At 36.3% G+C, this 24,182-nt stretch overlaps 1 protein-coding gene across 7 annotated transcripts in view; it reads right to left on the reverse strand.

The window, feature by feature from the left end:
- MYCBP2 (MYC binding protein 2) overlaps positions 1-24,182 on the reverse strand; it is a 225,959-nt gene that overhangs the window by 20,480 nt on the left and 181,297 nt on the right. For 6 of the 7 annotated variants that reach the window (XM_074378366.1, XM_074378367.1, XM_074378364.1 and 3 more), the window contains 13 exons: positions 20,038-21,681; positions 18,596-18,765; positions 17,600-17,844; positions 15,641-15,808; positions 11,637-11,794; positions 10,408-10,607; positions 9,427-9,576; positions 7,963-8,123; positions 6,755-6,911; positions 6,344-6,568; positions 4,241-4,306; positions 2,588-2,827; positions 2,172-2,270 (listed from right to left, as the gene is read on the reverse strand). In XM_074378366.1, the coding sequence (XP_074234467.1) occupies positions 2,172-2,270; positions 2,588-2,827; positions 4,241-4,306; positions 6,344-6,568; positions 6,755-6,911; positions 7,963-8,123; positions 9,427-9,576; positions 10,408-10,607; positions 11,637-11,794; positions 15,641-15,808; positions 17,600-17,844; positions 18,596-18,765; positions 20,038-21,681 (3,683 nt within the window). The remainder of the gene's footprint in view (positions 1-2,171; positions 2,271-2,587; positions 2,828-4,240; positions 4,307-6,343; positions 6,569-6,754; positions 6,912-7,962; positions 8,124-9,426; positions 9,577-10,407; positions 10,608-11,636; positions 11,795-15,640; positions 15,809-17,599; positions 17,845-18,595; positions 18,766-20,037; positions 21,682-24,182) is intronic. The other variant, XM_074378365.1, reaches the window with a different exon arrangement.

Raw genomic sequence — 24,182 nt, forward strand, 5'->3', positions numbered from 1 at the left:
GCAAATCACTCTTCTCTGAGAACAAAAAAATGACTCCTTGGTTTCACTTTTTTTAGGATAGAGAAAGCCACAAGAGAATGTCACTCCCACCTTAACAATGAGAAAAGTTGATAATCTACAAAATCATAACTTTTTGGGTGCCCATTAGAGAGCTGAAATGGGCAACCAGGTGAACTAAAATCTAAATAGACAAATCCATATAGTCAGACACTTCAAAATTCTTCCTGTACCTGACAGAACAAGTAAATGAGCAAACAAACACAAATCAGTAAGGTTCTTAAAGACTTGAACAAAACAATCAAGGAACTGAACTAACTAATATTTGTGGAACCCTTCACAGAACAACAGCAGAGTTCACATCCCTGTCAAGTGCACGTGGACATTCACGGAACTATACTGTCCTATGAGCCAGAATTCAGGTCTCAACAATCTGAAAATTAAAGGGATGAAATTAGACAAAGTGTAGTTTTTGACCACAATGGAATTAAACTAGAAATTAATATTAGAGAGCTATCAGGAAAACTTCCAAATATTTAGAAATTAAACAAGATACTTCTAAATTACCCAGAGGTCAAAGAAGAAATCAAAATAGGAGTCAGAAAGCATTTTGAACTGAATGAAATGAAAAAAAAAAAAAAAAACCCACAACACACCCAAATTTGTGACACAAAATACTCCTTAGAAGATTACAGCATTACTTATGTGAGAAAACAAAGGTCTCAAGTCATCATATTAGGATATTAAGAAATGGGAAAAAGAACAAACCAAACTTGAAGCAAAGATATGGAAAGACATAACAAAAGAAGATCTATCACTATAAAGTCTACTGATACTAGAAGGATAATAAGAGTATATTATGAGTTACATTATGAGTATAATAAGAGTATATTACAGTTACTTCTCAGCAACCAAAAGAACAAACTACTGACACATGCTCTTACACTAAGTACAAGAAACCAGATAAAAAGGCTACTTTCTATACGGTTTCACTAAATCACATCTGGGAAAGGGCCACACTGTAGGGGCAGAAAATAGTTCAGTGGTTGTCAGGGGCTAGGAGTGAGATGAGGGGATCGAGCGCATAAAAACATCAGGGAAATTCTGGGAGTGGTGTGTTTTAAAGCTTGATTGTGGCGGTTTCACCACTGTATGCACTGGTCAAAATTTATCCGATAATATAGTTTAAAATGATGAATTTTTCTGTATGTAAATTTTATTTCAAAAACCTGACTTAAGAAATGATTCCCTTAAAAGTTATGTTATTCCACAGGCATCCAATAACTAGTATAACCTTTCCTATTCAACCTTAATGCCTAATGTTAGGTCAGCCTCTTCAATGTGCCCTTGCTCCCATCCTATTAATCTAACTTTCATCCATTCTCTTTCAGGTCTAACTCAAGTCCAATATCCCCCAAGAAGCCTTGTCTGATTACTCCAGGGCACAATAATCTCAATGTACTCTGAATCCTATGACATATGCAATTTTCTACATATTTAATACTTTGATTTTATACTAAAAAGTATCCCTGTCGATCTTTTTTTGGGTGAGGAGGGTGGGTGGACTGCTCATACCTAAGAACAGAAGCTTTTTGCGAGCTTGGTACCAGTTCTCAAAGTTGTTTAGCAAAGAACTGCCATTTGTTAAAATTTAGTTGATTTAATGAGCAGTTACTCAGTCTTGTAGTCATCCAAATGATACCTCCAAAAGATGCCGAAGAAAATTACCAGTGTTTATAAAGTGCTATTTTTTTTTTAACAGACCCCCAAAGAGAAAACTGTGAATGATTTAGATACTACTGTATCAGAAGGCACAGGGTTAGCCTAGGTGAGTCCTTGAAATTATCTTTCAAAGGGCTATCAAGGTTGACTTCTCTTTTTGAAAATGGATGAAGTTTTCCTCTTAGATACGGTGCTTTAGTTTGGACCAATTAAGTAAGGCAAATGCATTTTAGAAGAAATTTCAGAAACAGTACAAAGAGCAGGTTATTCCAATAAAAATTTACCAAACACATGTGTGATAGTTCCTTCACCTTCCTTCTAATTAAAGGAAAAAATATTAACTGCATAGAAACTAGTATCACATATCTATTAAAAAACACAGCAATACATGGATTTCACAAAAGTAAGAAAATAAGAAAGGGAAATAAATATTTTTAAATACAAGTAAATACATTGTATACTTTTTCCTCTCCTTCAGGTGATGACAACAGTGCTTTTTCCTCTTGTTCTGGCGTTGGTTCAGCATCTCCAGAGATGAGCTTTCCAAACACCTGATGAAGAACACAGGAACGGGAGAGCAAATTAATGGCAGGAGTCACCACTGTGAAGGCCAGAGGACTCAACAGCTGACTCTGCAGGTTTTATGATGCTACTGTGCTACTTTGGCTACATACCACTGCTTCTCAGAATTATGAATGCAAAATGAAACGCTAGAATTTAGGGCTATGAGAAGGAAAAATGGGTAACATGTGAACCAGCAATCTCTAACAAGTTTTACAAAATATTCTGTTGCCCTCTTGGTATTACTATTGAAGTAGCACATTATTTCAATTTATCCTGTGCTCGAATACGTGGTAGGGACACTCACTTGTGATGTAATGAGTCTGAACACTCGCAGAGTCTCAGCTTCACAGTTCCTTTGCTGGGCCACACTGGCTGAAATCTGGCCAGCAATCTTTGTGCTTTCGCCATCCTTCCAGCCCAGAACCTTAACTTGCCGAACTCTCAGTGTGTTTTCTGGGCCCTTTAATTCAATTTTGATGATGTGATTATCCCCTCCTGGAAGTTCACTTGTTACCCAACCTATATGCCTGGAATCCAGATCAACCTAGGAGAGCAGAAAAGGGATAGAAACCTTATAGTGATACAGGTGTATCACCATTTTCTCTCTATCCTAGACTTAGTGTTAATAACAACAAGCTCAAATAATAAATAATTGTACACACAGTGAAGTTTATTAGGTTACTTCACGCTGATTACCTTATTCAAACCTCATGAGGATAAGTAATACTAGAGCAGCCATTATACAGATGAAGAAAGTGAGGTTAACGCCGGTGGAAGGATTCCAGTTAGTGATGGAGTTGAGAATTAAAATGCAGGTCTGGCTTCCAAGCACAAGTTACATAAGTGAAACTACAGCAGACAATTCATGTGACTTTACCTATACTGACTGCAAGTAGAAACACTCACGTGATCAGCAATGAAGTTCTGTTTTGTGCATCTTCATATTTAAAGCACATTTAAAGCAAGGATTTTTGATGTGCAGTTACTTAATATGTTTTACTTTTGAAGAAAAATTATATAATGTGTAACTTCGTATTTTTGATTACTTATTTCACTATATTTCATTGAGAATATTGCTTTTTTCAAGGATTAAATTTCAATGCACTGTGAAATGGTTTTTGACACTATTCACTTGGTAAAATGAAAATTATTCTTACGGCATTTGATGTCCAAGAAATGGCCTGGGACTTCTACATTGTTTTTGTAGACAACTAAATTAATATTATTTTAATTGATAATTTCATTTTTCTAAAAAGAGCACTAAGCATAAACAAATACCATCTAGTTTAATAGGATTATTTATCCAAATTCTTTAAAAATTTAGATGAAATGTATTATTTATTTAATCTAAAATCTCAATTCATTCTTTCAATATGATTTGGAAAAATAAAACAAGTGATCAACTTTCACAGGATAAAGTAGCTATAGAATAACAGTTTTGATAAAGTTTCACTAATACAAGTGAGTGAGTTTATACAGAATCTCAGACACATGTCCAGATAAAACTTAACTTGTTTTGAGACTTGGTTTGTAAACTGACTTTCAACTTGGATGTAGTTGCAGTGTTATAAGTGAAACATTTTCAGGCTAGAGGACAACCACCTACATCTTAATCTGAAGTATACATGAATTAAGGTGATAATTGTGAATCAGATTTATGATGAATTTTAAGGCACCCTTAATCTCTGCAGGGGGGCAGCAGTCAGAGTGGAGGACTGTAGGCACAGTATAATTGCTCATGACTAAAGAACATTTAGGGGAATAATGGGCAAGATGCTTAGCACAGGGATGGTTGTAACTTCCTATACGTGGACCATTTGTCAATTTAGTGTTTTGTAAACAGATGATTTCCTATAATACTTTGGTGGCATGCCAAAATTAGAACTCAACAGTGGAAACTAAGAAGAAGAAGTTTCTCCCTGGGCAGTAAAACATTTAATGACAAAACTTTAATTACCTGCTTTATTCTGCACAAATCTTCTACTGCTTTGCCAGTTAGGAAGGTCATTGAGGTAACTTTATTCTAAAACAGACAATTCAAAATAGTTATTATGCCATATTCCTGGCTCCAGAACTCCCAGTGATTTCTCACAGCACAGCAATATCACATCAACTCTCCTGCTTGTCTTTTACGGTCCTTCCTAACTGACTTCATCCCATCTGTCTGACAAACCTCAGTTCCTACAACTCCATCCCGTCTTTTCTTATTTTCACAAACTCCATCTTGAATCTCACATTTTGGCCCTTCTCTATGGGCTGAGAGAGGAAGCTGGCATTCCCTATTTTCATCCCAAAGTCTAATCATTTAAATTCTGTCTCTATCATGAAGCCTTGTCACTCATGTCCCAATCTCATCACATTACTCTCACTGCTTCTGGAGGTAAAAGGAAGGAAGGTGGGTAGCTTAAGCAACAAATATTTGTGAGTATCATGATGTAACCAGATTACCTTATGGACTTAGAGAAGGATATATGAGAATGATGGGCTCTAGCCCCTCGAGATCCTTGTCAGACTAGGGAAGGAATATTAACACACAAGTAAATATCAAAAGAAATTCAATACCTTTAAGCACTGAAAAGAGCCATGCTGGTACTAGAGCCAGAGACTTTAAGTTTGAGTAAGTTTTGTGCCAAGCACAGCAAGAAACAGATTGACATATTAAATCCTCGGAGAGCTGCATGCTTGAAGTGCTACTGGCTGATATAATTCAAACCAACAAATGCTGTGTTTAAGGCAGTGTCGGGGGCAGGCCGGGGGACACAGAGTTACATAACACATATAACTTAGAGGAGGTTTCCTAAAAGGAAGGTGGATGTCAGCAATACATACTGGGGCTTTTAAAAATGAGTATTGTCATGATTTTCTCTCCTAAAAGGCAAAAATGTCAAATTGATTGCAACCATGGTTCTGAGGGCGAGTATGTGCTGGCTTAAAATATGAATCAAAGATAACACTGTACTGAGCAGTGAGTTCCAGCCAGAAAAATGTTTTGATTTATTACACTTGACTTTCCAGTAAGATAAAGTAGTTGTACCAATTAAACTCTTGGGTCTCAAGAGGAGATAAGCTAGTGATATATTAGCTAGGCCTTTTTTCTTATTTAATCTGCGCTGATGGACAGAAGCTGGGGTGGCTGTGGACGGCAAGGAGTGCTCTATAGACTGGACTTCTGTGGCTGGTGTCCTCCATCTAGGTTATCTGAGACCCAAACCTGCCACTCTGGCTCCCTCTGGGAAGGGAAATGCACAGATGGAATAGGAGCAGAATGGCAATGGCCCAAGGAGACTTATTAATACTACATCTGCTAGCAAGCCGCATCCATCCTGAGGGAAAAGACACCAAGAAGCATCCTTCCCCAGGAACGGGGTGGAAGCACGGGGGTCTGGCCGTTGGTGCTACTTTCTTCTCGGTTCTTAACACTCAAGTAAATAGGGCGCTTTTTCCTGTTTAGTGCTTATTGTAAAAGAGTGTTCAATTCAGCTGAAACATGTAGAAAAACTAGAGCTAGGGAGACCATAAGTCATGATTATTTAGGTTAGTCCAGGAACTCCTTCCAACTCCCCCATGATGGCTGGGAGGTGAGGGTTAAAAACTGAAAGCTAATTACACTATAGGTCAGAGTATACTAAATACCATCAGAGTAACGTGAAAAAGAAACCAGAGGAGAGAAAAGAGGCACTGGAAGAGGATTTGTCTGCTGGGTCTTAGATCTGGGGAGAATCTGAAAGGCAGACTTTAAGGGGAGGACTTCCAGGCCAAAGGAATAGCTTGAACAAAGGCATGGAGGTAAAAAATTATAAAGTAATTATTTATTTTGCTTAGCTATAGCCATGGTATATTTGTAATCAGACCTTTTCTTATAAATGGAATTCCTCGGTGCTCCTAGTCACATTAATCTCTTTTTAGACTTTTTAAAAGATTTATTTTGGAAATACAAAAATGTGGTTTGGTTGGTGAAGTTCCAGGTGAAAATCTTTTTGCTAAACTCAGAAATGAGAATGCATGATTACTAAAGGTCTGAAAAGAACTAACGAACTACAAATTAAGTTTCCTTTCTTACCCCAAGATCTCGGGAATTGTCCACATGGACAGATACATAGCGGGCGTTGATTCCTTTTACACAGTTGATGGTGATGTTCTTAGTTTTGTTTTTATCCTCATCTCCCGATTCCCAAAAGGTTTCTGTGGAACCATCAGTCAAACTGCCAATCATGGCAGGTCGGCTTGAAGTTTTTATGTCAACGATGCTGGTTAAGTCCTTTAAGCACATTACTATGCATAATTCCTACCGGAAACAAATAAACCTAATTATAATACTCAGATGGAAATCTTCCATGGTAATAAAACAAACAGACATGCGATAAGAAGTAAAAAATAAGAATCAAACTGTTTATGAGTAACTTTCAGTTTCTCCTTCAATACATTGTTGAGTATTAGTAAGACAATACAGGATAACTGTTAAATGACCGACCTGACTCATAGCTTCAAAGCCAGACTGTATGCTGATGCTAAAACTCTCTTCACTATCTCCATCATCTGATTTTGACAAAATATTGTTAATGTGATGAAAGACATTGCTCTGATGGAGGAATTGGTGATCAGATTGCTTGAATTTCAGACTCCAGCATCTAAAAGAGCATAAGCAATATATTAATTATTCTTCAGAAATTTCTAAGGAATTCTTGGGAAAAAAGCACTTGATAGGTAATATTTTAAGAAATCTAATGCTCTAGGCAAAAAATACAAATTTTAAAAATTCAGGAGACAAAATCATTACTCTTGCCTTTTTTTTTTGGAGAAATATAGGTCATTTCTTTTGAACAATATAAATTCTAAGGAAAGTTCACCCATTTTAAATATAGAAAAACTGGATACATGAAGATCAAGGCTACAGAAGTAAAAAAGGTAACAAATCAGTTTTGTGGACAAGTGTTACCCCAAATGTAAGCGTCTCTCAAATTTATTAATCTTATAATTCCATACCAGTTCATCAGAGTATAAACACACCTTTTACTTCAAAAATCTTGAGAGAAGGAAATAAAATCTCCCCTCTGCTGGTCTTATCATTAGGGATGTGGGGAGCCAAAATCACTCCATCAACTTATTTCTTATAAAAATCAATGCAAGATTTATTTATATGTGTAGTCTAGTATGTGGCTCCAATGACAAGGTTCACAATGTAAAAGTAATGTTAAATGTCAGCAAGTTGGGACTTAAAAATAGGTGACGCTCTTCAAGGCACTTTTAGGACTGGCTGCATATGACTAGGCTCCATTTCTTTTGGTACTCTTTTCAACTCAAAACCCTATTTTGATTTCTGTTTTTGAGATCTCATTCTCCCTCTCCCTTTTTGTGACATTTAAGATTCTGCTCTTGAGTCGCACTGAGACAAGTGACTTGGCGTAGGAGAGGGGAGAAAGTGAGGAAGATTGCTACAGACTGTGGTAATGTGGTAATTTACATCACTAAGAGTACATTATCCACATTTTACAGAAGGGCTAACAGGTATGAGCAAAGAAGAAAGACAGTTCTAGATTATGACAGTAATAAGGGAGGCATCATTCATATGATGCAGGGAATCTTTCTTACTTGAAAGAGGTCTTTCAAGCACTTTGTGCTTTGACTACTTCATAAAAATTTCTTTTACAAGGGACCTAGAATACTTAGATATAAAATTACCTCAGGGCCATTTGCTGTAATGAACTGCCACTGGGGAGAGACATCATAAGATCGGAGATCGTTTGAAGTAAGCGGTGAAATGTATGTGGTAAAGGATGAGCGGCTTCCCCTGCAATCACTATATCTGAGAGTGGATGTTCACATACTCTCGTATCTTTCTCCTAAGACAGAAATTGAAAGCAAGTTGATCAGTATGTTTGCTGGAAGGAATTTTCCCCACCAAAGAATACTGTGTTATGTATACTTTAAGGACACTCGTGTAACGCAAATGTAAACACCACCACCAAACCATACCCGAAACATCCATTAAGATCAACGAATTATGTTTATATTATTTTTAAGGAAAAAGTGATAAGGTCACCTATAAATAAAATCACCAAATACCTGAGATGAGCATCAATTCTAGTGGGCTTACTAATCGACTAGCAGAAAAGAGCTATTCCCCTCAGCTGAGCCTCACCCAAAATGCTGACCCACAAAGCTGTGAGCCCACAAGCCACTGTTTTAATCTGGTGAGTGCTGGGGTGGCTTGTTATGCAGGAATAGATAGCTGTTATGCATGTGTTACAATCTCACACTGTTAATTGCGGGTATTTTTCTATTTTTCATTGCAGTTCTATTGATTTTTACTTCCTATTTTCAAGGCTATCTTATTAACGAGATACATTTTTAGAATGAAACTTTTTTCATTTTGCAGCAAGCCTCTTTATTCCTCTTAATAATTTTGCCTTGAAGCCTATTTTTTCTGATGTTGAAATAGCTGTACCAACTTAATTTTAGTTGGCAATTATCCAGTGTGTCTTTTTTCTAATCTCCTTCTTTTAATCTTCCCATAACCTTAAGTTTTAGATGTGATGCTTATAAACAGTATCTAGCTTTTGTTTTTTGTAATTATTCTGACAGTTTTTGTCTTTCAAATGGAGGATTCAGTCTTCCACCTTTTTGTTCTAGAAATAGAAATGAGACCCACAAGTCACAGCTACAGAGGTAGAAAAGGGACTGGAACTCAGGCTGCGAGAGTCCTAGTCCAGCACTCTTCCATTATGAAAGCTGCCTTCTATAAAAACCCAGACCCTTCTAGACAAGCGGTTTTGAATTTCATGTTCCTATACAGTATCATTTTTACTCTCTGGTGTCTTACAGCAACGGTGTAAAGTAGACCGATCCTCTCTGTAATGCTGCCTTCGTTATCCGTCTTACATTGTACTACACTAGTATATAACTTCCAGTCGATTGCTTTGTGACAACGATGTCTAGTGAGAAATCAGAATTGACTGACAGCATTTTTGGAGACAAAACTTTCACTCAGTATGGTTCATATGTTGCTCACAGCACTGAAATTTTATTCCTGCCTTTAGGTTATATAATCTGTGAATGACCTCATGCAAGTTACTGTTTTATCTGAACGTGGTTCCACTCATCTATAAAAATATGGACAATTAAAAAACAAAAAACCCCATTTACTTGTTCTGCATTTTCTTTGTTTGTTTTATTTTCCTCATCCTCTTCTTCCTCTGGTTCCGCTGGAGCCGGAGTCAGTGATGCCACAAAATGCCACAGAATATCATGGAGAGAAGTTGTTTGGATGACGTTGCACAGAAGCCAGTTGAAAGCCTGAACAAAGGATGGTTAAATAAGTCCAAGATAAAAAGCAAATAAACAAGTAAAAATAGCAGGGCTTTTCTAACTTGGAAACAAAGAACTTTCATGGACTAAGTCTTTCAAAGAAAGATGCCAGGAAGTCTAACCATTACACTGAAAGCACACTGAATTTAACATAGTTAATAATTTTGGCTCTAATTTTAAAAAGTAATAGGGAAAATAATACCTATGAAATGAAATACTTTTCAAACCACTTTTTATTTCAAAAATTTTTCTTAATTTATTCAAGCACATTTTTCTTCCAACTTGCATTTGGGATCAACATAAAATTCTTCTTAAATTCTATACAAACTACCATTTACTTAAATATATTCATATTGATCCCATCAGTAAATAGCAGGTTACTTCCTACCTATGATAAAGAAAAAAAATTTATTATATACTAGTCTATGATATATACCAATCCATTTCCAGAGAACAGAGACTCAGGTAAGTTATCATTGTTAAATTTGTAACAAGCCCTACTTTTCATCCCCTTTGCATGATGATTCTAACTGAAATGACACTGTGATTACAAAAAGCTTTTTAAAAAAAACATTATCAGGATTCAAATAATAAAGCAATGCAGAATAAACTTTCTTCAGAGTGCTTAAATATGAAACTCTAAATTCATTAATATTCATAACCTTAAGAGTTTAATTTCGATGTGAACATTTGATATTTTCTATTTGCTAATGTCCCTTAATTTGTCACAATGTTTCATAGAAAAGTGATATTATTACATAGACTCATCACATGACTTGTGTGATCAATGAATCAGTAACCCTACTGATGTATTCTTACCTCCATAGCAAAAACTCGACAAGCAGACTTCCTTAAGGCCTGCTTCATTGCTATTTCAAGACCTTCTAGATCATGATGCTGTATAACAAAAGCTAAAACTGGCCACTGGAAATTTCGTTCTCCTTTAGAAAGGGAGCTGTGGGCAGAGATTAGCCGGGAAAGCTCAGGAGATGGATGTCTCAAGAGGGAAGAACCAACTTCTATTAAAAAAAAAAAGAACATTATTCATTTTCATAGACAATAAATATGATTAATATATTTAAGATGATTATTTACTTTAGAGTCTTTGGATTTTTTTTTTGTTTTTGCAAATCCTAACAATTTTAATTTTTACTGAGGCTCAGAAAGATTAACTATCTCACGGTCCTAAAGTCGTACAGCTATTAAGTTGTGGAGTTGATTTTGAATCCAGATCTGAATCTAAAGTCCATGCTTTCCAAAACAATAAACACTAAGCAATTAATTTTCTCCTTAAATGGAATCTACATCTTATCCCCAACATTTTCTAAAGGACTGCTTTATAACAAATGACATCTCAATAAGAGTGCAAAAATCATTGTTGAATGAACCTATACATCATTAACATTTGATTTATCCTCCATAATATCTTCCCTGAGATCTTCAGTAAGATATATTATCATCTACTGAGAAATACAAGGGCAGATTTTCATTTAGTAACTGGTCTGTCTGATAAACATATCTTTTTTTAACATTTTCTTTTCTCTTGGGTTTCTCTCTTTATGCTTGAAACGGAACCAATCAACCCTAGTTTGCAGCTGTTGATACCAACTGGTCCAGATTATCTAATATTTTTACTAATTAAGAGCTAGTCATGGCCCCAAATTATATTATCTATTGAGAGTGGCAGTTGCTACAAGAATTACGAGCTTCTATTAGGACTGGGAAGATAACTGCTAAAGTGTAAGTCATTGGAAGTGATAGTTCACTGACGCTTAGTAGAAGGGATAATGGTAGAAGCAGTTGGCTTAGATACCTAACAAGTAATGTATTTTAAAGTCAATTTATTCTTGAATAACACTTGATGATCTCTGGGTGTCTCTTCCAACTGAGATGCAAAATTTAGAGAGACACATTTATGGCTGTTACACATAGAAGGCACGTCTACTATAATTTAAAATTAATCCATTCCTCTCCCTCAAAAATTAGATTAAAAAAACCAAACAAAACCTTTTGGATCACTCAGTTTTCTTTTTTATCTTTATACTTACCAGTGTCTCCACTGTTAACTCTTCTTCTAGGGATGGCTTTAACTCGTGCAGGTAAAATGGAGTGTTGTTTATCATATTCAGAAGCAACAACTGAGTATGATCTTTGGAAGACAGTTCTCTTGGCGAGATCAGTATCAGTTATAGGACTAGTTTCCAAACTGCAGACAGAACAAGACGACAGATAAAAACTCAGGAGAAAAAGTGAATGATGTGACACTATATTTAGTTTATAACAGTGCAGTCAAATATGTGAACCTACATTTCATGTGGAAGAATACAAATTCAAAGTCAACTTGACAACTTCTTTTTAAATCATAATTTGATCTTTCCAAATGTAGTCACATTTTGACTGATTTCAGAACTGCATCTTAAAACTTTTGGTTTTCTTAAGTCTGCTTTGCATTTTACATGAAAAAAAGAAGAAAAGGCACCAAATGTTCTAAGCTCCTTTCAGAATCAAAAGCACTGTGGGGGAAGACATGTGTCATGATATTCAGGAGAAACAGGCAGCTATATCCATAAGATCACTGAGTGGAAAGAAAATGGATATGTACATACAGAAACATAATAAAACGGAAAGTGAAAGGATGCAATTTTCTTCTGGTGCTGGTTCTCATTCTTGGGATGTGCTGCCCAAAGCCCCATCCAGAGCACGGCCACAACAAAGTGTAACAAGAAGTAACAAACTGATTTCCAGGGTCAGAGTTAGATGATACTTACATCCTATATGAGAACTCAATGGTTTTCAAGCGGGTTTTAATAAACCAACAATTTTTCTATTTACTATAGTAGCATTAAAAAACACTGGAAAAGGTATTAAGATGGTTATACAATTTCCTTCATTGAGGCATTTTATAAAAAAGAGAAACACCTTTCCTTACTTTCTAAGACAAATTTACAAACTACTTCTTTTTCAGGTATTCTTTTCTCTGTCACCTCATTCCAAACTGGGATATTTTTGTTCACCCTGAGTTCTAGAGTTGTTTCTTTTCTACCATTCAAGCAAGGTTTAAAAATCCTACGTCCCTCAGTAAAGTTTATGTATTTTCTAGTAAGTGGCCAACTCCCTGGCCATTCTCTTTACTCACTGCCTAAGTGTGTGCACATTCTTGTTTGAATGGTCTATAAATGTTGTACATAATTAATTGGAGTAAAGGTGCCTGGATGTCAGTTTGGGCTGTTTGGTTCCAGAATGATAGGGATATGTTTAACTTAATTCACTTTACATATGGTGTCACTATAAAGCACAAGACATCTGTTCTGCTTTCAGAGGAAGTTTATCAACTTAAAAAAATTGTTGTACAACCTAAGAAACACCGACTTCTTCTTTTAAAAATGATCATGCTTGTGAAAAAACTCAAGCAACACAAGAAAACCCAAGGGAAACAAAGAGGACCATCATTAACCCAAACTTGGCTACCTTGGGCCAGACAATTCCTTGTTGTCGGGGCCTGTCTTGTGTACTGGGGGATGTTTAGCAACATCCCTGGCCTCTACCCACCAGGATGTCTGTGGAACCAGCATGTTTATGACAAAAAATGTTTTCAAACTTTGTCAGATGTCATCTCAGAGGTAAAATCACCCCATGTTGAAAACCATTGATTTAATGGATTCATTATTCATTCCCTTTTATAACAGCTTGAGTTTGTAAAGATTTTTTGAAAGAACAGCTCAAAGGTGCTATAGTCTCAAATTACTGTATGGCTGAGAATGTCTCAACCTGGCCAAATATAAAACACTTGGGTCATAGTTTTGTTTATTTAGGATTCTGTGAAAATTACACTTACATAAATAGTATAGAGTTCTTTTTAACGTAACTTTTCATTAATCATTTGATTCATTCCATTCATCCATAATTAGGTTCTAATGTTTTCAAGATCTTTTATATCTGAGTATGTCTGAGTGACTGAGTAAAACCTCTAAGGTGACATTTTCTTTATTTTGGAGTTTAGAGACATTGTTTCATTTTGTTTCTTTCATTCAAAGTTGTCACACAGAAGTCTGAACTCAGTCTAATCTTTTCCTTTTGCAAAATGACTTGTTTTTCTATTCTTAGACACATGAAAAAATTCTTGTTTTTTTTTTTCCAAAAAAAAGTTTTAATATCTTATAGTCACCCATTATAAAAATGTGCTTTTAATCTGGAAGTTTAGTACTTTATTATTTGGGGAAGGTTTTTTTTTTTATATTATAACTTTTTTATATTAATACTTCAGTTGTTATTTGCTGGTTTTTCTACTTTAAAGAACCAGTTATTCCCACCTCGGATTGTCCTGCTTCCATACCTCTTACCTTGGCTCTAATTGCTATAATCTTTTTGTACTTTTACTCTTTACTCATTATGATTATCTTACACTTTTCCTTTATGTTAATAATTCAATTTATTATTCTAAACATTTCTAAGACATTAATTAGTCTTACAATGGTGTGGATGTCTGTCCTCTTAGCTCTGTAATGTATATTTTTACCTCATTCTGCTTTTGATCTTATTATCAAACTTGGGCTTTTGTTTTATTAAATTTATTTTATCAAGTTTTTCAGTACTACAGAGTAGTCATAGAAATTTTCTGTTCATCCTTGAGAGAGCTTTTAGATTGGGTTCTTCATGTGACTTGTATGACATGTTGTTTATTTTCATTTTCCTCCTGCTTAAAGTGGGCAGCTCTGTCCAGGTCTTCTCTTTGTTCTGAAAAGCAGGGGTGGACTTCCCCACAGTCTATATCAGGGACCATTCCAGCCAGTTGGTAGATATCCTACTCCTGTGGCAGCATCCCCTGGGCCCTGCATTGTTACTCTTCTCCAGCAGGGGGCTGTGGAAAACAGGACTCCCTACAAGATCTCTAGTTTCTTCCGTGACACCAGTGATAATACGAAGGGCTTCTACTCTAGAGGGTTTTACCTAAACTATTGCCAGATATTGCAGGTTTGGTTCCAGAACACCACAACAAAGAGAGTTACGTGAAATTTTTTGATTTCCCAGGACATATGAAAATTACGGTTGCACTGTACTGTAGTCTAGTAAGTGTGCAATAGCATTATGTCTGAGAAAACACAATGTACATACCTTAACTTAAAAATACTTTATTGCCAAAAATGCTATCACCTAACAACGCAGGGCTGCCACAATTTGTAAAAACCGCAGTACAAGTGAAGTGCGATAAAGCGAGGTCTGCCCGTATTAATTAGTACATACTTACGACTGTGTAGTACGAACAGCAGCATGTCTCAATAAGCACCTTCTTTCTTCCTTCAGCAAGTGTATTCCTTTCCAGTGACATCATGTTCAGTTATTCATGCCTGAAATCTTGATGTTATCCTAAACTTATCCTTTTCATTATCTAGTTAGTCAACAAGTCACACTGATTTTTCCTACAAAATATTTCCTTTATCCATCTTTTTTCATAACCATTGCCAACACAATCCATTTTCACACACTTAGCTGAAATCTTTGATTAAAATTTTCAGCTTCTCAGTTGATACTGTGAAGCTGACTATCTCTACATTTTTTTTACTAGTCAGTCCTCCTCTAAAAAGTCTCACTGGTACCCTGTTTCCTTCTGCATTAGATTTAAATGCTGCTCTTCAGTCTCCAAGAAGCCCTTTACTCTGATACTATAATATAAAGGGGCAGGTTGAGGGAAGCATTGCAAGTAATAATCCAAGAAGCTCAAGATTTACTTTCAGAGCTACTTCTCCTATGGCCCCTTCTCTAAGCACTGCCTCAAAGTGACCTTTCTCTAGTCTGAGTTTCTAAAGCACATAGTGGTATCTTGTATTACTTCATTAGTTGATCTTTTCTCTCCAACTGGTCTCTGCTATCAAAGACCTTACCTGGTTCATGTATACAGGCTTTTTCTTACTGCTCTAACGGTGAGCAGAGCTGACACAACTTCCCTCCTGAGATGGAAGGAGGTACAAAAGGACTTCTAGAGCATTCTCTTCTAGTTTAAAGTCTTTCTTTTGCCAAACATTGGACTTCAACAGAAAGAAGATAACTCATATACCTCGGTGGCATGGACTTCATGTTGCTCTCTGGCTCTTCAAACACATTAGGACTTGCATCAGGAGTCACGGATATGTATGGGGCAGGTACCGACGTTGAACGCAGGTATCTCATTTCATCCTGGAACAGGTTGTCATCTTGATAACCCACAAAATTTTCATGGTGATGCCTGCATTAAATTAAACCCGATAACTTAAGGTATGATGGCAATACAGGTATTTTCCATTTTTAATCCCCTTCGTATAAGTAAAAGCAACACATAAGTCTATAATTGAGGATTAAAGTATTAAAACTGTCACAGATGTAAGTAAGAGGAAATAAAAATCTGACAAGTTTACACATAGATATTCCAGGTACCACAAACAATGCAAACCAAAATTGAACATATTTTCTTTCCTTCTGAGAATCTTTCCATCTTCCAGGGTTTTAGTGAATGACCCCACCAGCGATCCAGGTGTTTCAAGCTAAAATGTCTCAGTGTACAGCAGGCTTGGCACTGTGAATGCCCGGTTTCCCCTCACTATTCTCTCTTCTCCTTCCCCATCATCACTGCCTTGCTTCAGGCTCATGATGCTTCTTGCATGGACTGCAGAAGCACAGGCAGTGACCTTTTCGGTAGGAACATATACAAGAGTGAAATTTGAAAAAGATTAGAAATATGAAATGTTCCATGAGGTAGGGGGATATGTATTTGCCAGAGAGCTAAAAATATAAATACCCATAATTAGGGTATGCCAGCATTTTTTATATCTTTTATCATTTGACTCTATCCTTTTCAGACCAGAACAGAGAGGTGTTAACCTAAGCACAGTAAGCGATGTGACTGAAGCGACAGACTTGTTGCACTTGACATTCCTGATGATTTCCACCACCATCCCAAGCGTACTTAGTCTCATATTTTCATTTTTGTTTCCCATTTTATTGAATAATAAGTACAAAAACAAACAAACTACATAGCTCAGCTTCTTAAAATGGAACTGTGGGTTAAGTCACACCAGCAGGCGACTTCTAGAAATCTTCATTTGTCAGCTGATTAAAAAAAAAATCTGAATTTGGTCTATGAAATTATATGCTGTTTTAGAGTATCAGCATATAATGTATGGACGTATGGGTTGTGCCAGCCAATCTCAATATGGGAAAATAGTATACTATTAACAGGCTTCTCTCCACCTTCGGTTATGCCCTTTGATCCAGTTTCCACATTAGTAGCAGAGTGATTGTCTCACTGCAAACCAGTTCATGAGTTTCCTTGTTTAAAGTTCTTCCTCAGTGTATGCGATAAAATCCAACCTTAGCCTGGGCTACGAGGCCTCACATCACCCAGTCCTGGGGAACCACTTCTAGGGCATTTCATGTGTATCTCCTGGTAGCCAATGCTTTAATAAGCCTGTGGGGAAGCTATTTCACTTGTGTCTTCACATATGAAGAAATATGGGAAGGAATAGCTTTCCTCCCATCACCTGCTTGATTAATTTCTATTTATCCTTCAAGACTCTGCTAAAATGTCAGGTCCTCTGGGATATCTTTCCTGATGGCCTTGGGAAGACTCAGGTGCCCTCTATCTTTTATGTTCCGATAGTGTCCTACACACACTTCTATCACAGCACTCCGCACGTAACATTTAAATGTTTCATTTGCATATCTGTCGCCAGCAGAGTGTGAACACACAGAAGTCAGGGTTTTATTATATTCGTCTTGGTGTCTTCAAGGTGTAGCACAAAGCTGGTAACCAGCTAACTAACATTTAAATGCTAATAGAATTAAAAATTTGAAAAATCGAAGATTTTGACAGCAAAAGCAGTTTTGTTCCATTTTATCACTTCCCACTATTAACAGACTAAAGTCAACTTACCAAAGAGTAAAAGATAGCTAAAGTCTTACTTTCTGAGACATATTCTGTAGTAATCAACAGGAGCTGTTAATCCAAAGTGATTAAAAAAAAATAGTCAAGTCATATTACCTAGCTAATGTCTGCAGGTAGAGACAAGGCATTTTAACCGGAAGATCCTCAGAAATGCCCTCTTTGACGCTGGGAAGCTGAGACTGGAATGGCTTTGTAGGATGGTAACACAGAATGCTTGGCTCGGCTGCACTGCTCAGGGACAGCAGGAAGAGGGCGTTGGCTTTAATCACCTGGTGAGCTTCCATGGTCGGCAAGGCACGAGGGGTCTTGACTTGCAGTGGCTTCCTCCTAGACTGTTTGACCTGGCAAAGAAAATGTGTAGGGATCTTTTCCTACTTAGATTCAAATTTCAAATTTCTTAACCTAAATATTTTGAGTTTCTAATAACAATTATTAAACACTTGTAGAACTACTTTAAAATAGTAACAGTGATCACCAAAAACAACATTCACTTCATGCTTCTCCTGAACTGACTGGAACTATTTTATATCAAACACAAACTGTATTTTTTCCTTTCCTTGGGAGAGTTTAAAACCTAACTAGTAAACTATAAATGTAATTTTTTTTTAAAAAAGTAAATAATTTGTGTGTATTCAGCAAACATTTTTAGTTAGTTTTGCCACTAGTGTGACTGATCTTAAATTTCTGTTGGTTCTACAACATAAATAGGGATTAAGAAAAAAAGAGAGGAGATAAAGAGTAGAAAAAGGAAAAAGCAAAAGAGAGTTAAGAGAGATAAAGATAAAGAGGGAATGCTATATATATATGGAGAGTAGCAGACAATTAATAATAAAAAAAATTACAAAATAAACATCTGTCAATAAGGCATGTGTGCTATAGGTTAGTTATTTTGTGTTATCTCAAGATATAATTTATATTTGTAATTAAAAACAGCTGATCTGGTACATAAATCAAATTTGTACATAATTCCTAATGTCAATTAGGAATCTTAATGTCAATTATGTGGAATTGTCTGATAATATGATCATAAAATGAGATTTTTATACGGCTTGTACTTATCATTACCAGTATAGCCAGAACAAAATAAAATACCTTCTCCCTTGCAGCAGCCTGTTTTTCACGGAGGTATTTTTCTCTACAGCGATCACACACCAGATACCACGTGCTTCCTCCTATGCCTCCATCACCACAGTTACCAGCCCATCCTCCACAAAAATGCCCAATGCTATTGTAACCTTGTCCACCAGCATACCGGCCACAACCTTGAAATAAGAACATAAATAAAACTTAACACTTTAAGTATCCTTAATAGTCTGATCTTTGCCACTTATATACAAATGACAGATTTCCCTTATCAAAGTAAGCAAAATACTGAAGCAAGTATCTAACTTTTTTTTCCAGCCTGTTAATTATATCAGCAAAATAGCATGGGTGATCAAAAAGCAATCAATTAAACGATGCCTAAAATACTGAAGATAGTCTACAAAGGCAGATGAAGAGAAATATAAAAGGCGGGTGCATTTAGATTTACTTAAGTATGCCAAAAAAATCAGAAAAAATAGATACAAAATATTCTGTTAAAATGATGTATTTTATAAATTACACACTTTACAACATTTCAACATAATATGTAGGAAGAGAAAAAATTTACCCAAATTCATAATAGGTGAATTTTGGAATAGTAATCAATTGTTATAGAAATAGTATTTATCTAAAATATTGTCTTCTTTTTTCACTGAAGTATAGTTAGTTTACAATGATGGGTCAATTTCTGCTGTACAGCATAATGTTTCAGTCATATATATATATGTATATATATGTGTGTATATATATATATATATATATATATATATATATATATATATATATACACACACACATACATTTGTTTTCATATTCTTTTTCATTATAGATTACTACAAGACATTGAATATAGTTCCCTGGGCTGTACAGAAGAAATTGGTTGTATATCTATTTTATATATAGTAGTTAGTATCTGCAAATTTTAAACCCTAATTTATCTCTCCCCACCTCCTTTCCCCCCTGGTAACTGTATGCTTGTTTTCTATGTCTGTAAAATACTGCCTTCTGTTGAAACCATTGATAATATCTCTTCCACAGGAAAATGCCCAAAGAAATCAGTATAAAGTAATTTAATTTGAAATTCTGAACAGGAAAACACTACAACCAAAGGAAACCTAAAGTCTATAGACATATTATTTCTACTGTGTGAGACAACTTAACAGTATCCTTTGAGTAACATATATAACATTTAAAAAGTAAGCACTATTTGAATGTGATACACTAAAATGAAATAGCACTACATCGCTTTACCGTCATACTATTTGAGCTTCACCTATTCTTCACAAAACCTATATTGATAATGCACTTTAAAAATTACATTAGAAGATACTACAAATTCTGGGCAATGGCTTCCCTGTACTTTGACACACTTCACAGAACAGATTAAGTCAGAAGTGACCTAATTTGTTTTTGCATGAAAGTACTTGTATATATTCAGTAACGTCGCTTACCGGGGTGAGCCTGTCTCATGTGGTACGTCACTGGGTAAGGATGGGACTCTCCACACAGCTCACAGATGGTGTCTTTCTCTGGGCCTCCTACTGCCAGCTGGGCCATCTCACCAAACAAATTACCCCTGGGCCGAACTTCTGTCTTGTCTTTTTTCTTTTTTTCTTTCTTGGCCTTTTTATTCTCTTTCTCACACTCTTTCTTTTTAAGGACTGCACAAGAACCAGGACTTGGAAAAATCATATTCTGGGAAGCTGCCTTGATAGTAGCCAAAGAGATGTCTTCCCAAAAAGCCACTAAATGTTGTAGAGTTAAGGGAAGAGGAGACTTGGACTTCATTGGGTGATGCATGGACATTTCAAAAGTGGCTTCAGTCTTCCCATCTTCACATTTTTCATGCAGAGGAGGTTCCTTCAGCATAGACAATACCTTATTTTTGTTGATACTACCCATTTTAGATATATCTGGTCCATGAGGTGAAATATTAAACATATTCAGTGCAGATGATATTTCCAATGAGTGTCTGTTTTTTAATTTGGTTTCCTTTTCTTCTGTAGGCTGCTGGCTGTTTAGACTACTTCTTATAGGAGCATGCTCTTTGGAAAGTTCAGGATTAAATTTTAAGAAAGAAGAACAAGCCATTGCATCGTGCACTATGCCTTCGTGCCACAGGAAAGAGGCAAAGACTGCTCTGGCACACTCAGCCACAGAAGGGGACATGGCTTGCTTGGCCGGCTCTAAAGGTTTGGCTCCATCTCCTTTGAAGAGAAAGCTAGACTTTTCCTTCTTGGGCCTGGTGTGCCTATTCGCACATTTTCGACTTATTTTAGGGGATGCTCTCATTTCCTGTTCATCTTTCAGTGGTGCTTTTCCTATGCTGAAATGAACTTTATTTGAACCTTCATCCACACTCTTAAACTCACTGCTTTCATCACAGGTGCTGTCTGTTAGACTGTTTGTTTTTAAAGTACTTGAAGTACAGACTTCAACCACCTCACTGTGGAGGTTTTCTTGTACCACGTGGGGAGAAGGGGCTCTATTTTCGGATCCAGAGGACTCTTTAGAATCTTTTGGGACTGGTTTTGGTTTTGGTGATGTTGATCGTCCCCTTAGTGGTTCCGTGAGCGGCATCTTCTTCTTGCGGAGGGTATCTGGGTCAAGTGTGTAAGAGTCTGATTTGGAACGTTCTCGAGGGGGATCAAGTTTCGTCTTAACAGGAGCAGTGCTCTTCTGAGGTAGATTTTTCTCATGTGGTGAGGAGGAGCGCGGAGAACTAGCACCAGATGGGCTAGACCTGTTGGCGGGGAGGGACTTTGGCTTAGGAGATGATGGCCGAGAACCTGGTCCTGGGGATTCAGCTCTGAGGCTAGAAGACATCCTCCCATCAGATTTCAGTGTCTGCAGGGTGTTATGGTTGGGGGACAGTGACCGACTGTGAGAATCTGACCTCAGCTTGGCAGCGTCAGATTTCAACATGAGAGATTCGCTGGCTGATAAACCTTCTGTACCCCTGGGCTTCTTCTGATCAGCAGTGGTCCGGCTCATACGTCCATCAGGTTTAAGTGTTCTGCTGTGTTTGGAGGACAGTTCTGATTTTCCTGATGTACAGACTGGTCTAGAAGGTGTTGAGATAGTTCCTCGGTCACCTGTATGGTCCATTTCATAGTGAAACTTGTTAATATAATTAGAACTTACTGCTGATTTAGCCACTAAACAATGAAATAAAAAACACAGCTAAAAAAATCTGTACTGCTCGTCACAGACAAAAATACTTGAAGAATGAAGGAAAAGGGGGGGACTATTTCTCATCAAATTTCGGTTATGTCATTATACGACCATTTCCACTCAAAAACCATTCTAAATAAATGCTGAACAAATAGCACCTGTGTACCAGTACGACTTATCCGTGATAGCCGAACTTCAGCCCTAATACAATCATTAGTTACAATTTCAATTCAGTGAGGGACTAGAAAGAAAAAAAAACATAACTAATTTTTTGGAATAAGAAATTATGGGAACATGTACTTTTAAATATATGAAGTAGTAGAGCTAAATTTCCAGTAAATACCACTCATCTTTATTAGGGTAAAAGTGTAGGTCTTATTGAATTAGGAAGTGGAATATGTATAGATACACTTACCCCTTTTCAAGTACACAAATAAATCCAATTAGGCTAATAAAGGGCTGTTTAGGAGACATATTTTAGTAATTCTAATATTCTAATAATTATATTACAATAATTTATAATGAACATATGAATGTTCTAAAGCAATTATTTAATTGCATGTAATTCAGGCAGTCTATTATTTACAAAAAGAGTGTATCCTATAAGCTTAGGTAGTTCATAAGCTTAGCTGGTTAGGACTCAAGAGCTTGTGTTGCCTTGGAAAGAAGAAAAATGGCAGGACCCTCAGAATTAGAAGTACAAATCTGAACTGCGGGACCTTGAAACAAGGAGTCAGCGGAATAACAGAAAAAAAGGATACAAAGAAAAATCATCTGCTCTTTACTAGGCAAAGCACTAGATGATTCTCATACCTGGACAGCATTTGTTTTTGGCATCCTGGCCCTCATTCAGTATCTCTCTTTCCTACTACTTCATGCTTCCCTTTGAGACATTAGAGCCAGGTGGTCTTTGCCGCCAGGAGGTGGTACAACCTTCAAGATTATCTTTCCTCCCTAAAATAAAAACTCCTGCCCTTAGTACAAGTGATATTAGTTCACTGTTAGGAGGAAAGCAACCTGACTGAAATGATTCAAGTGGTATGAAAAACTGAAAATCCATAAACCTTGCTAAAAGCATTTATATTTTTTGAAAAAGGGTACTTAGTAAATTGAGATGAATCTGTTAACTGGTTACACTGTAGTTCTTTCTTTTTTAAAAAAGGAATATGAAGAAATTTGGATAACATAGGAAAGTGTTTCTTGGCTCGCTTGCATGTGTGTGTGTTTACACTCACACCCTAGCTATCTGCACCACAAGAGAGTATTGCCGGAGAGCCTGCCTCCTGATGGAAGGCCTGCGAGGGCTGTATCCTTGTCTGTTACTACTCTTCACTGATGTAATGTCAAGAATGGGTCAGTACAGTAAGTGTCCAATAAATATCTGTTAAATGAGTAAACAAATTCCTATTTTCTTATTTTTTTCTTCTGCTAGTCATAAATCTTCAGATTCTCTGAAAATTTACTTTTTACTTTAATGGCTCCCACGGCCAGAGGGCAGAGGTGACAGTAGCCATTGTTCTGTAAGGGTCAGATTTTATAAACCAATATATTGTATTTGGCAGAATTAAACATCAGTCTAGTCCTTGCCACTAATTCTGATGAGTGATGTTTGGAGCACTAGTTTTTGTTATTATTGCTAGTAGCTGGAAACACCTTCATCATCACATTTATTTCATAAGCTGAACCACACATCGTGGTGAATCTAGACAAATAAGTAGTAAATCTTTTATATCTGGCATTCCTCTCTCTAAAAGATCAATTCATGAATTGAAAGAGGTTTGCTTTCTAAATTAATGATGCACAAATTCTCATAAGGGAAATACCCTCTGTGGTTAGCGAAACAACTAAATCTTTCAAATATCAGGAACACTGCTTGTCTGATGCTAGCAAAAATCATCATAGCGAGAGGGTTAGAAAAATATGGCAGCTGTATACCTTGTTCCTATGCTTCGAGTAATGGTGAATACTTTTTTAAGATCTGTAAGTGGTGATGGCTGAATACCTGTTGGACTCTAGGCACATAAATAATGAGCTTACTTCCTGAGATGTATTTGTCAAATTACAACTAAATCCTGCTGAAAATTTTACTTTTCCAAAATATATTTCTTATATTTAAAAAAAATGCATATGTCAAGTTAAGTTTGATAAACCCATATGCTAGCTAATTGATGTTTATCCTCCTCATTTGGGTTTCAAAAGTTTTGAGGCAGGTAGTATTACTAAAAATGGTCATGTTGTGGCTGCTTGAAGTATCTATAAACAGATATTTTGTCAAAAGCTTTAGATGACAAATACTTTCACATTCATCACTTAATTTTGTTTAATGTTTATGTTTATCATGTGTAAGTTTAAGTGATACTTTTTTGAATCTCAAAAGAATTCTGGAGGAAAAATAATTCAGGAAAGGATAAAAATTTAGCAC

Source organism: Camelus bactrianus, chromosome 14, assembly GCF_048773025.1.
Source record: "Camelus bactrianus isolate YW-2024 breed Bactrian camel chromosome 14, ASM4877302v1, whole genome shotgun sequence".
Classification (NCBI taxonomy): domain Eukaryota; kingdom Metazoa; phylum Chordata; class Mammalia; order Artiodactyla; family Camelidae; genus Camelus; species Camelus bactrianus.